Source organism: Somniosus microcephalus, chromosome 6, assembly GCF_052327205.1.
Source record: "Somniosus microcephalus isolate GS21.2 chromosome 6, FLI_Smic_1.0, whole genome shotgun sequence".
Classification (NCBI taxonomy): domain Eukaryota; kingdom Metazoa; phylum Chordata; class Chondrichthyes; order Squaliformes; family Somniosidae; genus Somniosus; species Somniosus microcephalus.
This window is the reverse complement of record NC_140992.1, coordinates 130,999,473-131,013,357: the sequence shown is the minus strand read 5'-3', so window position 1 is coordinate 131,013,357 and position 13,885 is coordinate 130,999,473. Positions and strand designations below refer to the sequence as shown.

The 13,885-nt window shown below is 54.0% G+C and overlaps 1 protein-coding gene across 2 annotated transcripts in view; it reads left to right on the top strand.

The window, feature by feature from the left end:
* rnf168 (ring finger protein 168) overlaps positions 1-13,885 on the top strand; it is a 48,899-nt gene that overhangs the window by 29,841 nt on the left and 5,173 nt on the right. For both annotated transcript variants that reach the window (XM_085990782.1, XM_085990781.1), the window contains 2 exons: positions 2,173-2,306; positions 7,974-8,046. In XM_085990782.1, coding sequence (XP_085846908.1) covers positions 2,173-2,306; positions 7,974-8,046 — 207 coding nt within the window. The remainder of the gene's footprint in view (positions 1-2,172; positions 2,307-7,973; positions 8,047-13,885) is intronic.

Here is a 13,885-nt window from a genome sequence, read left to right as displayed (position 1 = left end):
CACCACTAAACGCATCTTCCCCTCGCCTCCCCTTTCAGCATTCCGTAGGGACTGCTCCCTCCGCGATACCCTAGTCCACTCCTCTACCACCCCCAGCACCCCTTCCCCTTTGCCCGGCACCTTCCCGTGCAAGCGCAGGAGATGCAACACATGCCCTTATACCTCCCTCCTTCCCACTGTCCAGGGCCCCAAACACCCCTTCCAGGTGAAACAGCGATTTACTTGTACTTCCTGCAATTTAGTATACTGTATTCGCTGCTCACGATATGGTCTCCTCTACATTGGGGAGACCAAACGCAGATCGAGTGACCGCTTTGCGGAACACCTCCGTAAGGGGGACCCCGAGCTCCCGGTGGCCTGTCACTTTAATTCACCGCCCCATTTCCACTCTGACCTCACCATCCTCGGCCTCTTGCATTGTTCCACGGAAGCTCAGCGTAAGCTCCAGGAACAGCACCTCATCTTTCAATTAGGCACTTTACAGCCTTCTGGACTCAACATAGTTCAACAATTTCAGATCACAGAAACCCCACAGTGCAGATAGAGGCCATTTCGGCCCATCGAGCCTGCACCGACACATATCCCACCCGATCCCCGTAACCCCTACATCAACACATATCCCACCCTATCCCCGTAACCCCACTAACACTAAGGGTCAATTTATCATAGCCAATCAACCTAACCTGCACATCTTTGGACTGTGGGAGGAAACCGGAGCACCCGGAGGAAACCCACGCAAACACGGGGAGAATGTGCAAACTCCACACAGACAGTCACCCGAGGCCGGATTCGAACCCGGGTCCCTGGCGCTGTGAGGCAACAGTGCTAACCACGATGCCATCATAACCTTGGCCCCTATCATTCATATATATATTTTTATCCACACTTTTTTTGTTTTTTCTTCCCTCCCTTCAGCTGTCCTTCATTCTGCCAGTGCAATTCACACCCCATTTAGAGCCATCCTTTGTTCCTTAACCTGTCCCATTTCCACCTCCCCTTGCCTTGAATACCTCTTAATGTCTCTTAATCTCTCCTGCTATCTATCCTATCACTGACCTTCCCTTTTGTTCTTTCATCCCCTCCCCCTTTTCCCAGCCCCCAAACTTGCTTTCCATTTCCTGCCTTTTTATCCCCAGTTCTGACGAAAGGTCATCGACCTGAAACATTAACTCTGTTGATAAATAGTGAATTCTTGTCCAGAAGGAAGCACTTTTACTCTAGGATATTCTGCAAATTGAACATTGCAATTTACTGTGCCTACAGGGTAAACTTGCCCACGAAACCTCTAAGGACTTCAGTGAACTCTTTCTGCTGCTAGTTTCATAACTTACCATGGTTGACTTTGAATTCATGACCTTTGGGTTGCTAGTCCAGTGCCATAACCACTGCTCTACTGGTATGGTCTAACGTTTGCAAAGTGGAACCTTACTTCAACTGTTGCTTCACATCTATGCATATTTAGACTGTGCTTCGCCAAGCACCCGCTCAAACCAGTGGCCCAGAGGGTCCTAGGTTTGCTAGGTGTCCTCATCAGTTTGGGGGGGCGGGGGGGGTGGTGCAGGTGGGCAGGAGAATCCCAACTTTGACTGCTGCAGGGTTATTCTTTTTGTTGCTTGATTCCAGACACTTCTGGCTATTGTTTCACTACCACTAAATGCTCTTGCGTATAGCAGCGAAGATACAACTTCAATACTGCATGGATCCTAGGATTGATTGTCAGCAGTCATATTCACAGTGCTTGATGCAAAATTCTTTGAGACATTTTCAGCTCTATCTCTTGCAAGGTTCATCTTAAGATGCTCTTTTGTTCCAGTATCTAACTGTCTCAACTGATAATATTAAGGCTAACGTATTGAGTGAATTGCATTTGCAAACTCCAGAACTGTCAACATTGATGATTCCTAGTGTATGAGCCCAAATGACATGGACCCAGACATGTTTTCATGACTCAATCAAGTTTGATCTTCAAGCACTGTGGCCAGCTCTGCTGTTCAAAGTCTAAATCTGCATCAGGTCAGTGAGTCTGGGTGGACACAAATATCGTGAGCTATGTAAATAAGTAGGAATGGGATTATTTCCCAACTATTGTTATGTAATGAAATGCAGTGTGCAGCTGTAAACATTTTTGTAATATTTTATTTCCTTTATAGATATTGTTTTGTTTCTCTGCAGAATTCAATATCTAAGACTCTTCCAGAAAGCGTGGGCGATCGTAAAAAGCGACTTTCCTCAAAATCCAATTCATCAGTCACCAAGGGAGTCAAATTGACTTCACACAACCCCAGCCATACGGGAGATATACAAAGGTAAGTAGAAGCTACAAGCTACATGTGGATCATCTAAGGGATCATTCTTATTTATTCCTGCATCTTCTACGTGAAGCAAGAGTATGCATGGGTTGTGAATGAGGAAAATCACTGGGTACCAGCTCTAAGATGTGGCTGCCCGTTCAATAAAGGTGTTTCCCATATTTTATTTTTTGATCAAATGAGGTTTTTTTGGTTAGATTGTTTCCTTATATTTATAGTGATGTTCAAACCTGCTGGGTTGTGTGAAATGTTCAGATGTAGTGCAAAGTATCTTTGATGCTTATCCTGCTCCAACATAGATTCATAATCTGACTTGGCTTCTGAGCACAGTATGATCAGGAAAGACACAGGATGTGGGAAGCCAGTGCATACCACAGGACTAAATTTAGGAATAAGGTGGGTAATTGAAGATCAATATAGAATTCCACTACTTGTTTGGGCTCCACTTCCTTTTGTTTGATAAGTGGTTGACCCAAAGAAGACAGGACTATCTGGTACAGAATTCTGTTAATTTCTAGCTATAAATTAGAACTAGAATCAACAACAGCATGCATTTATATAGTGCCTTTTAATGTAGAAAATAGTATTAAGGCACTTCATAGAAGTGTAATCAGACAAAAATCTATGCCAAGCCAGAGAAGCAGATATTGGGAATGGTGATAAATCTTGGACTTAGAGATGGCTTTTAAAGAGGGCCTTAAAGGAGGAAAGAGAGGCAGAGGGGTTTAGGAAGGGTATTCCAGAGCTTATTGTCTAGAAGGCTGTCGAAATCTCGACTCCGAGTAAGACTCTCTAAAATACAAGCAATACCGTCAGATTGTTAGTTTAATTTTTACTTGCACAAGGAGAGAGCTGCCTGGACAAAGGCTAGGCCAACATCTCTAAAGGACATGAGCGAATGCAGCATATTTATACACTCAAACAAGCGAGCGTTCCATAAATCACATGTAATGGTATTGTATCATTTTAAACAAATTAAGATTTTGCACAAGGACAATCAAAAGGTCAGCAGGACAGAAATATCTCCAGACAAGGTTAGTTAATCATATATCCTGTCAGGAGGTTCTGTCTGAATCTTGTTACCAAGATGATTTACTTACTCATGTCTGATCATCTTGTTACCAAGATGATTAGCTTACTCAATAGTTTTGCTTCTTTGTCTAGCGACAATCATTAATAGTTTATCTATTCTATAGCCTTATGCCTCCCTTGTGCTAGTGAGTCAATTATAGCTGTTATCACATCCTCAATGTGGGTGGGTATTATGAAAGATCTCTTGGTCCTGGACACGTTGTGACATAGTTACTTTTTCTTGCTTTAGCTACAACCTAAGCAAGTTTGTTCTTTTACTTGGCCATTTTATTCTACCCAGCATGCTAAGTATAATGTCAATTTCCACAAGGCTGAAGGCACGGCCGCCAGTAGTTTGCCGAAAAGGAGTGGGGGTTGCACAAGATGTCAAAGTTGGAAGAATGCAGATCTGTAGGGCTGGAGAAGGTTAGAGTGATGGGGAGGAGCAAGACCATGAAGGTATTTAAACATGAGAATTTTAAATTGGAGACCTGGGGTGGGGGATTGGGAGCCAATGTAGGTCAGCGAGCAGAGAGGTGACGTGTGAGCAGGAGATGGGATACAAGCAGCAGAGTTTTGGATAAACTGAAGCTTATGGAGCATAGAAGGCTGGCCAGGAGAGCATTGGGATAGTTGAGTATAGAGGTGACAAAGGCATGAATGAGAATTTCAGCAGTAGCTGCACGGAGGCGGGCAATGTTATGGAGGTGGAAGGAGACTCTTTGATGGAGAGAATATGGGTTTGCAAGCTTGGGTCAAAAAGAACGCTGTCTTCAACCAAAGACTGGCCGGGGAGGGGGGTGGAATTGGTGGTGAGGGTACAGGATTTGTGGCTATGGCCATTGGTGATGCTGTTGGTCTTGACTATGTTTAACTGGATAAAATTGTGCTTCATCTCGGCTTGAATATTGGACAAGGGTGATAATGGAGACAGTGGAGGGATTGAGAGAGAGGTGATGGGGAGGTAGAGTTGGCCTGGCCACATGTCTTTGGTTGATGTTGTCAAGGGGATGTATGTAGATAAGGAGAAGGAGGCCAAGGGTAGATCCTTGAGGGACTCCTCTGAGTTAACTGTTTGGGGGATGGGGGAAAAAAAAACATTGCTGGAGATGCTCTGGTTATGAGTAGATAAGTAAGAGTGCAGCCATGCAAGGGTAGTCCCACTGAACTGGACAACAGAGGAGAGGCATTGGAGGAAGATAATGTAGTTGACTGTCAGAGGCTGCAGAGAAGTTGAGAAGGACATGGTAACAGTCGCATAGAATGTTACTTGATTTTTAAAACATTGGGATGGGGGTGTCAATGGCAATGCCAGTATTTATTGTATATCCTGAATTACTGTTGAATAGGTGGTGGTAGGCTTTCTTGAACCACTGCAGTCTATCTATAGAACCACAGCAGAAAGTGCTCCCACAATGCTGTTGGGTATGGAGTTCCAGGATTTTGATCGTGACAATGATGTTCAATATGTGTTTAAGTCAGGATGTTGTGTGACTTGGAAGGGAACTTGGAGGTGATGGTGTTCCCATGCACCTGCTGCCCTTGTCCTGCTGGGTTTTGGAGGTACTGCCGAAGAAGCCATGGCAAGTTGCTGTAGTGCAGCCTGTAGATAGTACACACTGCAGCCATGGTATGTCGGTTTAGATGTTTAGGCTAGTGGATGAAGTACTGATTAAGTGGACTGCTTTCTCCTGGATGGTGGTGTTGGAGCTGCACACATCCAGGCAAGTGGAGAATATTCCATCACACTCCTAACTTGTGTCTTGTAGATGGTGGACAGGGTTTGGGGAGTCAGGTGGTGAGTCACTCACCACAATACCCAGCATCCGACTTACTTTAGTAGCCATGTCATTTATGTGACTGGTCCAGTTAAGTTTCTGGCTAATGGCGATCCTCAATGTTGATGGTGAGGGACTCTGCTATGGTAATGCCATTAACTGTCATGGGGAGGTGGTAAGGCTCTTTCTTATCAGAGATGGTCATTGCCTGGCACTTGTATAGCACTGAACAAAGATAAACCCAAAAAGTGCACCTGGTGTTGTGACTAAATCTGGTTTCGAGTTGACTAAAAATGAGTTGTAATTGGGGGAAAAAAAGCAATCTGATTTTTGACTTAATGTAATCTGTAAGCTTGTGAAAACAAATACTTATTTCTTTATTTTAATTTGTCCAACTGAGTGGGATTATCCTTGCTTGGTTCCACTCTTGCCTATGCAATTGCCACCAAATAAGAAATGGCTTATTTTCCTGCCCCAGCACTGTAACCTGGAGGCCCCCAAGGATCTACACTTACTCCTCTCCTATTCCTCATCCACATGCTTCCCCAGTGACATCATCCAAAAACACGGCATCAGGTTCCACTAACGGCACCCAGCTCTTTCTCTACCACTCCACCGCCTCTCTCAACTGCTGCATTGCCTCTGTGTTGTCAGACTGTTTGTCCAACATACAGTCCTGGATGAGAGAATTTCCAGTCAAACAGTGGGCAAGACAAACACCATTGTTTTCGGTCCTTGCTGCGAACTCCACACCCTCTCCACCGATTCCATCCCCCACCCCAGCCACTATCTTGGGTTGAAGCTGATTATTCACAACATTGGTGTCCTATTCCACCCAGAGCTGAGATTCCACACCCATATAGATTTTATAAGCATAAAAATCTAGGCTGACACATTTTCTCTCTCTCTCGCCCGCCCTCTGGAAAAACTGCCTACTTCCACCTCTAACGTCACCTATCAGTTGATGAAAAGCTCATCATGCTGTTGTCACCTCTGGGCTCGACTATTCCTGGGCACTCTGGGCAGCACTCCCATGCCCCAACCGCCAAAAACTTCAGTTCATCTAAAATTCTGCTGACAGAATCCTACCTCGCACCAAGACCCGCTCACCTGTCACCCTTGTGCTCGCTGAACTATATTGGCTCCCGATTTCCCCCAAAACGTCCAATATAAAATTCTCATCCTCATGTTCAAATCCTCACCACTTCCTATCTCTGTAACCTCCACCAGCCCTACAACCCTCCGAGATCTCTGTGCTCCTCCCATTCTGGCCTCTTGCGCATGCCCTATTTTAATTGCTCCACCATTGGTGGCTGTGCTTTCAGCTGCTTAAGCCATAGACTCTGAAATTCCCTCGCTAAACCTCTCTGCCTGTCTACCACACTCTCCTCCTTTAAGGCACTCCTTAAAGCCTACCTCTTTGACCTGTCCTAATACCGCCTTATGTGACTGTCAAATTTTGTTTGATAACTCTCTTGTTAAGCATCTTGGGACGTTTTATTACATTAAAGGTGCTACATAAATGCGAGTTGTTGTGGGGCATCTATCACTCCCTTTGCCCACCATTGGTGACCATTCCCTAAGCTGTCTAGACCCTTAACTCTGGAATCTCTCCTTAAACCTCTCCTCCTCCTCACTTCCATCTTTTCCTTTAAGACCCTGTTTAAAACCTACCTTTTTCATCAAGCTTTTACTTGTCCCTTCTAATATCTCCTTTGGCTTGCCATTGATTTTTGTGTTATTACACTTCTGTGAAATGCCTTGTGATCTTTTCCTACATTAAAGGTGCTATATAAATGCAAGATCGTATGATACAGCACAGAAGGAGGCCATTCAACACATCATGCCTGTGTCGGCACCTTGGTAGAGCTATCCAATTAGTTCCACTCCCCTGCTCTTTCCCCACAGCTCTTGTAATTTATTTCCCTTCAAGTATTTATCCAATTCCCTTTTGCAAGATACTATTGCATCTGCTACCACCACTCCTTCAGGCAGGGCATTGCAGATCATCATAACTCGCTGCGTTTATTAAAAAAAAAATGTTTCTGCATGTTGCCTCTGGTTCCTCGGCGAATCACCTTAATCCTCTGGTTACTGACCCTTCTGCCACTGGAAACAGTTTCTCCTTATTTACTCTTGATATTCATGATTTTGAACTCCTCTATTAAATCATCTCTTGACCTTCTCTGCTCCAAGGAGAACAACCCCAACTTCTCCAGTCTCTGCATATAACTGAAGTCCCTCATCCCTGGCACCATTCTAGTAAATCCCATCTGCACCCTCTCCAAGGTCTTGACATCCTTCCTAAAGTGTGGTGCCCAGAGTTGAACACAGTCCTCCAGCTGAGGTTTAACCAGTGTTTTATAAAGGTTTATCATAACTTCCTTGCTTTTGTACTCTAAGCCTCTATTAATAAACCATGGATCCCGTATGCATTTTTTAGCAGCCTTCTCAACTTGGCCTGTCATCTTAAGAGATTTGTGTACATACCCCCAGATTTGTTCCTGCACTCCCTTTAAAGTTGTTGCAATAAGATTTTTATAATGGAGAATGAAGTTGCTTACGTCTCAAGATTTCTGTTGTATGTAGATGCCACATTCGTAACCACAAATTTATAAGTTTAAACTTCAACTTATCAATTTGTTTCAAGAAATCTTGCTCTGGTGACTGTACCTTCTGCAGTTATGTGGGGTGTTTACACTGGCATTGATTCTGCTACAGGTTTACATTACTGCCATTTGTGCGAAAGCTAGTACTCTTCAATGCCAGCTTGAGTTATTAGTAATGTTATTTCATTTCAACTTTTTCTTTTTAGATACTTATCTCCCACTTCACAAAAGTATCAAATAGCTGAAACCAGTAGATGGAGAAACAATGCCTCTGCAACAGTAAGTGTTTTTGAGATCGATTAGCATTTTACATTAAAATGCAGTGTCGCTTTTGCATGCAATTTAAAGGAGGGGGCAAACTCCCATGTTAAATGTGGGCTCCAGACTTGCAATAGTTTCCTACTGTTACAAATTCAGGTCTGCTGCAGTTACCTTCTCGGGTTCAGGTGGAGTCTGCTCCGAGCTCCTTACTGTTATGAGTTGGCTTGAACTGCCCGATATCTACTTGTACAGTAACCGGACCCAGGAGTGTAACAATGACATTTTCTTGTGATGGACCTGATCTGATTTTTGCATGAATACACTATCAGGAAATCTCTCTCTCTTTCTCCCCCCCCCCCTCTCTCTTTCTCCCCCCCCCCCCTCTCTCTTCTCCCCCCCCCTCTCTTCCCCCCCCCTCCTCTCTTTCCCCCCCCCTCTCTCTTCCCCCCCTCTCTCTTTCCCCCCCCCTCTCTCTTTCCCCCCCCCCTCTCTCCCCCCCCCTCTCTCTTTCCCCCCCCCTCTCTCTTCCCCCCCCTCTCTCTTTCCCCCCCCCCTCTCTCTTCCCCCCCCCTCTCACTTCCCCCCCCCCTCTCTTCCCCCCCCTCTCTCTTTCCCCCCCCTCTCTCATTCCCCCCCCCTCTCTTCCCCCCCCTCTCCTTTCCCCCCCCTCTCTCTTTCCCCCCCTCTCTCCCCCCCCTCTCTCTTCCCCCCCCTCTCTCTTTCCCCCCCCACTCTTCCCCCCCCCTCTCTTCCCCCCCCCTCTCTCTTCCCCCCCCTCTCTCTTTCCCCCCCCTCTCTCTTCCCCCCCCCTCTCTCTTTCCCCCCCCCTCTCTCTTCCCCCCCCCCTCTCTTCCCCCCCCTCTCTCTTTCCCCCCCCCTCTCTCTTTCCCCCCCCCCTCTCTCTTTCCCCCCCCCTCTCTTTCCCCCCCCACACTCTCCCCCCCCCTCTCCTTCCCCCCCCCTCTCTCTTTCCCCCCCCTCTCTCTTTCCCCCCCCCTCTCTCTTTCCCCCCCCCTCTCTCTTTCCCCCCCCTCTCTCATTCCCCCCCCCTCTCTCTTCCCCCCCCCTCTCTCTTTCCCCCCCCCTCTCTCTTCCCCCCCCCTCTCTCTTCCCCCCCCTCTCTCTTTCCCCCCCCCTCTCTCTTTCCCCCCCCCTCTCTCTTTCCCCCCCCCCTCTCTCTTCCCCCCCCTCTCCTTTCCCCCCCCCTCTCTCTTCCCCCCCCCTCTCTTTCCCCCCCCCCTCTCTCTTCCCCCCCCCCTCTTCTTTCCCCCCCCTCTCTCTTTCCCCCCCCTCTCTTTCCCCCCCCTCTCTCTTCCCCCCCCCCCCTCTCTCTTTCCCCCCCCCCTCTCTCTTCCCCCCCCCTCTCTCTTTCCCCCCCCCCTCTCTCTTCCCCCCCCTCTCTTCCCCCCCCCTCTCTCTTTCCCCCCCCTCTCTCTTCTCCCCCCCCTCTCTCTTCCCCCCCTCTCTCTTCCCCCCCCTCTCTCTTCCCCCCCCCCTCTCTCTTCCCCCCCCCTCTCTCTTTCCCCCCCCCTCTCTCTTTCCCCCCCCCCTCTCTCTTCCCCCCCCCTCTCTCTTTCCCCCCCCCTCTCTCTTTCCCCCCCCCTCTCTCTTTCCCCCCCCCTCTCTCTTTCCCCCCCCCTCTCTCTTTCCCCCCCCCTCTCTCTTTCCCCCCCCCTCTCTCTTTCCCCCCCCCCTCTCTTTCCCCCCCCCTCTCTCTTTCCCCCCCCTCTCTCTTTCCCCCCCCTCTCTCTTCCCCCCCCTCTCTCTTTCCCCCCCCCTCTCTTTCCCCCCCCCTCTCTCTTTCCCCCCCCTCTCTCTTTCCCCCCCCCTCTCTCTTTCCCCCCCCCTCTCTCTTTCCCCCCCCTCTCTCTTTCCCCCCCTCTCTCTTTCCCCCCCCTCTCTCTTTCCCCCCCCTCTCTCTTTCCCCCCCCTCTCTCTTTCCCCCCCCTCTCTCTTTCCCCCCCCCTCTCTCTTTCCCCCCCCCTCTCTCTTTCCCCCCCCTCTCTCTTCCCCCCCTCTCTCTTTCCCCCCCTCTCTCTTTCCCCCCCTCTCTCTTTCCCCCCCTCTCTCTTTCCCCCCCCCTCTCTCTTTCCCCCCCTCTCTCTTCCCCCCCCTCTCTCTTCCCCCCCCTCTCTCTTCCCCCCCCTCTCTCTTCCCCCCCCTCTCTCTTCCCCCCCCTCTCTCTTCCCCCCCCTCTCTCTTCCCCCCCCTCTCTCTTCCCCCCCCTCTCTCTTCCCCCCCCTCTCTCTTTCCCCCTCTCTCTTTCCCCCTCTCTCTTTCCCCCTCTCTCTTTCCCCCTCTCTCTTTCCCCCTCTTTCCCCCTCTCTCTTTCCCCCCCTCTCTTTCCCCCCCCCCTCTCTTCCCCCCCCCCTCTCTTTCCCCCCCCTCTCTTTCCCCCCCTCTCTTTCCCCCCCCTCTCTTTCCCCCCCCTCTCTTTCCCCCCCCCTCTCTTTCCCCCCCCCTCTCTTTCCCCCCCCTCTCTTTCCCCCCCCCTCTCTTTCCCCCCCCCTCTCTTTCCCCCCCCTCTCTTTCCCCCCCCTCTCTTTCCCCCCCCTCCTTTCCCCCCCTCTCTTTCCCCCCCCTCTCTTTCCCCCCCCTCTCTTTCCCCCCCTCTCTTCCCCCCCTCTCTTTCCCCCCCCCTCTCTTTCCCCCCCCTCTCTTTCCCCCCCCTCTCTTCCCCCCCCTCTCTTCCCCCCCCTCTCTTTCCCCCCCCTCTCTTTCCCCCCCCCTCTCTTCCCCCCCCCTCTCTTCCCCCCCCCTCTCTTTCCCCCCCCTCTCTTTCCCCCCCCTCTCTTCCCCCCCCCCTCTCTTCCCCCCCCCTCTCTTCCCCCCCTCTCTTTCCCCCCCCTCTCTTTCCCCCCCCTCTCTTTCCCCCCCCCTCTCTTTCCCCCCCCTCTCTCTTTCCCCCCCTCTCTCTTTCCCCCCCCTCTCTCTTCCCCCCCCTCTCTCTTCCCCCCCCTCTCTCTTCCCCCCCTCTCTCTTCCCCCCCCTCTCTCTTCCCCCCCCTCTCTCTTTCCCCCCCTCTCTCTTTCCCCCCCCTCTCTCTTCCCCCCCCCTCTCTCTTCCCCCCCCCTCTCTCTTCCCCCCCCCTCTCTCTTCCCCCCCCCTCTCTCTTCCCCCCCCCTCTCTCTTCCCCCCCCCTCTCTCTTCCCCCCCCTCTCTCTTCCCCCCCCCCTCTCTCTTCCCCCCCTCTCTCTTCCCCCCCTCTCTCTTTCCCCCCCCCTCTCTTTCCCCCCCCCTCTCTTTCCCCCCCTCTCTTTCCCCCCCCTCTCTTTCCCCCCCCCTCTCTTTCCCCCCCCCTCTCTTTCCCCCCCCCTCTCTTTCCCCCCCCTCTCTTTCCCCCCCCCTCTCTTTCCCCCCCCCTCTCTTTCCCCCCCCCCTCTCTTTCCCCCCCCCTCTCTTTCCCCCCCCTCTCTTTCCCCCCCTCTCTTCCCCCCCTCTCTTCCCCCCCCCTCTCTTTCCCCCCCCCTCTCTTTCCCCCCCCCTCTCTTTCCCCCCCCCTCTCTTTCCCCCCCCTCTCTTTCCCCCCCCTCTCTTTCCCCCCCCTCTCTTTCCCCCCCCTCTCTTTCCCCCCCCTCTCTTTCCCCCCCTCTCTTTCCCCCCCCTCTCTTTCCCCCCCCTCTCTTTCCCCCCCCTCTCTTTCCCCCCCCTCTCTTTCCCCCCCCTCTCTTTCCCCCCCCTCTCTTTCCCCCCCCTCTCTTTCCCCCCCCTCTCTTTCCCCCCCCTCTCTTTCCCCCCCCTCTCTTTCCCCCCCCCTCTCTTTCCCCCCCCTCTCTTTCCCCCCCTCTCTTTCCCCCCCTCTCTTTCCCCCCCTCTCTTTCCCCCCCTCTCTTTCCCCCCCCTCTCTTTCCCCCCCCTCTCTTCCCCCCCCTCTCTTTCCCCCCCCTCTCTTTCCCCCCCCTCTCTTTCCCCCCCCTCTCTTTCCCCCCCCCTCTCTTTCCCCCCCCCTCTCTTTCCCCCCCCCCTCTCTTTCCCCCCCCCCCTCTCTTTCCCCCCCCCCTCTCTTTCCCCCCCCCTCTCTTTCCCCCCCTCTCGCTCCCCCCTCTCGCCCGCCCCCCCTCTCGCCCGCCCCCCTCTCGCCCGCCCCCCCTCTCGCCGCCCCCCTCTCGCCGCCCCCCCCTCTCGCCCGCCCCCCCTCTCGCCCGCCCCCCCCTCTCGCCCGCCCCCCTCTCGCCCGCCCCCCCTCGCCCGCCCCCCTCTCGCCCCGCCCCCCCTCTCGCCCGCCCCCCCTCTCGCCCGCCCCCCCTCTCGCCCGCCCCCCCCTCTCGCCCGCCCCCCCTCTCGCCCGCCCCCCTCTCGCCCGCCCCCCTCTCGCCCGCCCCCCCTCTCGCCCGCCCCCCCTCTCGCCGCCCCCCCCTCTCGCCCGCCCCCCCTCTCGCCGCCCCCCTCTCGCCCGCCCCCCCTCTCGCCCGCCCCCCCCTCTCGCCCGCCCCCCTCTCGCCCGCCCCCCCTCTCGCCCGCCCCCCCTCTCGCCCGCCCCCCCTCTCGCCCGCCCCCCCTCTCGCCCGCCCCCCCTCTCGCCCGCCCCCCCTCTCGCCCGCCCCCCCTCTCGCCCGCCCCCCCCTCTCGCCCGCCCCCCCTCTCGCCCGCCCCCCCTCTCGCCCGCCCCCCCTCTCGCCCGCCCCCCCTCTCGCCCGCCCCCCTCTCGCCCGCCCCCCTCTCGCCCGCCCCCCCTCTCGCCCGCCCCCCCTCTCGCCCGCCCCCCCCTCTCGCCCGCCCCCCCTCTCGCCCGCCCCCCCTCTCGCCCGCCCCCCCCTCTCGCCCGCCCCCCCTCTCGCCCGCCCCCCCTCTCGCCCGCCCCCCCTCTCGCCCGCCCCCCTCTCGCCCGCCCCCCCTCTCGCCCGCCCCCCCTCTCGCCCGCCCCCCCTCTCGCCCCCGCCCCCCCCTCTCGCCCGCCCCCTCCCCGCCCCCCTCTCGCCCGCCCCCCCTCTCGCCCGCCCCCCCTCTCGCCCGCCCCCCTCTCGCCCGCCCCCCTCTCGCCCCCCCCTCTCGCCCGCCCCCCCTCTCGCCCGCCCCCTCTCGCCCCCCCCTCTCGCCCGCCCCCCCTCTCGCCCGCCCCCCTCTCGCCCGCCCCCGCCCCCCCTCTCGCCCGCCCCCCCTCTCGCCCGCCCCCCCTCTCGCCGCCCCCCCGCCCCCTCCCTCCCCCCCCCCTCCCTCCCCCCCCGCCCCCCTCCCCCGCCCGCCCCCTCCCTCCCCCCCCCCCCCGCCCCTCCCTCCCCCCCGCCCGCCCTTCCCCCCTCTAAAAACAACTAATTAGCATATTCAACACCTTTTAGTCTGATTTTGGATTATTGCAGCATGTGGCTCTCCTGAGAAACAAACTCCTTTTTTAAAGGAATGTTTAACTTGAAGCGCATTTTGAAATACCTTTTATCTGGATCCTTTCTATGGGAAAGGGGTCAAAAATCCAAAAATAACTGACCACTTCCCATGGGTGTAAAGGACATCTGATTTCCCAGTGGGTTGCCACTGAAGTTATAACAGACCCCCTTTATTGGGGAACTGTCTAGGAAGTAAATGGAGATAATGCTGAAACATTTCTAGAAATGCCAGTAGAATCTCAAAGTAATAATAGGTGTAACTTCTAAGATGGCACATTTTGACTTGTGCATGGTCCGGCAACCGCCTACTGGAGGATGGCAGAGTTGCTTTCACAGCGGGGAATGTTTCACACCAGAGTTGAAGCCAGTAAGTGAGAAAAGTTGGCACGAGTTCAGCCAATGGCACCCCTCTGTTCTGTCTCCTTGTAAACTGAGAAACTCTCAAAAATGTGGTTCGATACAATTGCCTTCAGGTTAAGGCCATCAGTTCCCAGAAAGTAAATGTGGAGAGTCAGTCCCCCAAGTTTGTCCTTTAA